The sequence below is a fragment of the Brassica oleracea genome, chromosome C9, assembly GCF_000695525.1.
Source record: "Brassica oleracea var. oleracea cultivar TO1000 chromosome C9, BOL, whole genome shotgun sequence".
Classification (NCBI taxonomy): Eukaryota; Viridiplantae; Streptophyta; class Magnoliopsida; order Brassicales; family Brassicaceae; genus Brassica; species Brassica oleracea.
Window position 1 is genome coordinate 9,350,611 of NC_027756.1, and position 2,386 is coordinate 9,352,996.

The 2,386-nt window shown below is 35.0% G+C and overlaps 1 protein-coding gene across 1 annotated transcript; it reads right to left on the bottom strand.

The window, feature by feature from the left end:
• Nucleotides 1-230: 230 nt before the first annotated feature.
• On the bottom strand, nucleotides 231-1,333 carry LOC106315685 (magnesium-dependent phosphatase 1). Its single transcript, XM_013753485.1, has 3 exons — nucleotides 1,170-1,333; nucleotides 667-955; nucleotides 231-569 (listed from the first exon to the last, which is right to left on the bottom strand). The coding sequence occupies exons 1-3, from the start codon at nucleotides 1,277-1,279 to the stop codon at nucleotides 396-398; spliced, it is 573 nt and encodes a 190-aa protein (XP_013608939.1). The 5' UTR covers nucleotides 1,280-1,333; the 3' UTR covers nucleotides 231-395.
• Nucleotides 1,334-2,386: the final 1,053 nt, after the last annotated feature.

Sequence of the window (2,386 nt, forward strand, 5' to 3'; positions counted from 1 at the left end):
GTATCAAAGTGGACGGTCTCAATTTGGAGATTACCTCAAACAACAGTGACCCTATCTGGCAAGCCATGTTTTTATCAGTGATAAAGATATATGTTTCTCTGTTCATTCATCTATCCAACTTGTTGGAAAACTTATTTCATACATAGTTTAAATAGAATTCCTTAACATTTCATACATACATAATTTAAATTTCAACTACGCACCAGCACCACCATTTTCTGGGAGTCTCATAGGAAACACAGTTACTTAAGGAACGTCCATGTAACAAAGCCAGTATTGAGAGTTAGAATCTTCAACACAAAACTTCACGTATCCATGCAATTTATTTATACAGTAAATAATGGTGCATCATCACCATAGAATGGTATGGGTTACAACTCTAGAAACCGGAAATGTCAGTCTTTGTCGGTCTCAGATGAGGGAGCCTTTCCAGAATACTTGTTGCGCCAGACCTTCTTATTCTTCTCGATAGTATTATGGTTTTGAGAAAATTCAGTAAGCCCTTGTCTGAGTGCTCCAAGTGTAACCCCATCACCCACCAAGATGCTTGTCACTCCCATTTTAGAAACCTGTTTAAAACACCAAAGAACTAATCATATCAAGCAAACGCAATGTAAAAGCTCAAGAAAGCACGGACAAAAAAAAAGTAGTTTTATTTTTATTAACTGATTTAATGTTTCTGTCCTCATCATCGAAGAAGAGCATGTCAGTAAACGGCACCCCTGTCCTTGTGTGTATCTTTTGAAAATGCTCCGTCTTGTGAGTCCAACTCGAAAATATTTCCTTGGCGACGAACAAGGACTTAATATTCAATTTGTCAATGAAAGTGTTGGCAATATCTGAAGTGGGAGATCTGGAAGCAATCGCCATTTGAATTCCTTTCTCTTTCAGACCACTCATTATGCCCTTTGCTTGTGGGTACAAAGACGGCATTTCGCGTTTAGGACGACATTCACTGTGTAAGGGAAACAAAACAAACAAACAAACTTTGTGATCCATCTCTTTCCAGATTGTTCCTAATAAGACAAAACCCTACCCAAAATTTAACAATTCGAGACTAAAATATTCATTCCCAGATTCAGACAAAAACTCAACCCCCAAATTACTCTGTCGGTTGATAATGTTCTGAATTTGATGAATCAAAATGAAGAATTAGAGAGGAAGGTTACCAGTAAAAAGGCCAGAGAGTATAATCGAGGTCGAAAACGACAAGTCTCGGAAGGATCTGAAACATTCCAATGATCTGCATCGCCTCGTCTCTAACCTTGTCGTCCGCCATCTTTCGGGAATAACGGAGACAGACTGCGCCTTCTTAAAACCCAAAGGTCAAAGGAACCCCTCCACTTTTCCCGGTTCTTACAATAAAGACCCTCATGTTTTAGTAAAATTATGTATACTAAGCAAGACTTTGGAGAATTGTATTTGCATCCTTGCCAACTACTAGAACCATCGTTAACTCCAGTATCTTAACTGAGATTCTTAGATTTAGATAACAGACGGTTTTTAATTTTTCTTAAATACTAAGAACCGTCTCTTAAATAAGAGATATAAAAACTGTCTCTTAAATATGAGATATAAAGTTGTCTCTTACCCAAAAAATGTAAAAAAAAAATAAAAAAATAAAAAAAATGTCAAATCATGAGTTAAAAATCTCGGCTAAGAGACTGTGGTTAGTCATGCTTAGTAAGTTAGTTAAAATTATACCAAATTTGTTTTTTTGTCATCACCAACCATAACACCAAATATTACACCAAAAGTAATATTATATATTACTAGAAGGGTGTCCGCGCTTCGCGCATGATATTGTTTTATTGCTGTTAGATATGATTTTTTGGATGATGTAATTAAGTGGTCAGTTTTATTTGTAAAGAGAGTTATTTGATGTTTTATTGTGTTATGTAGTATTAGGTAATATGTTAATATATTATGTGTTTGTTTTTCAATAATGCGTTGTTGTGTGTATAATATTACTTGTATGGTGAAGTGAGCTTCTAATGTAAATTATATTGAATTTTAATAACTTTGCATTTAGGCATTTGTTAATTTTAAGATTGATGGTTTTAGCGTCAGAATTGTATTTTAATTTGTCACATTTTTGAACATTATTCTTTTAAAATGTTTTTTGCCCATTCTCCATATTTTGACCTTGAACCGTCCCCATCTATGTAATTCGCTTACCTTTCCGGTGTGCGGTGCTTCTCGCCATCACTGAGAAAAGACTCACCTTTGTGTTCTTGTTTTTCCTCACATTCATCTCTTGTGATATTATCTGGTATTTGTTATAGATCATGCTTAGGAATTTCCAATTGTGCGGTTGTTTTTCACTGTGTTGTAGGTTGTTTTGGTCAATATTGGTCCTCTTCTTTTTTAGATTTTGGCTAATTTT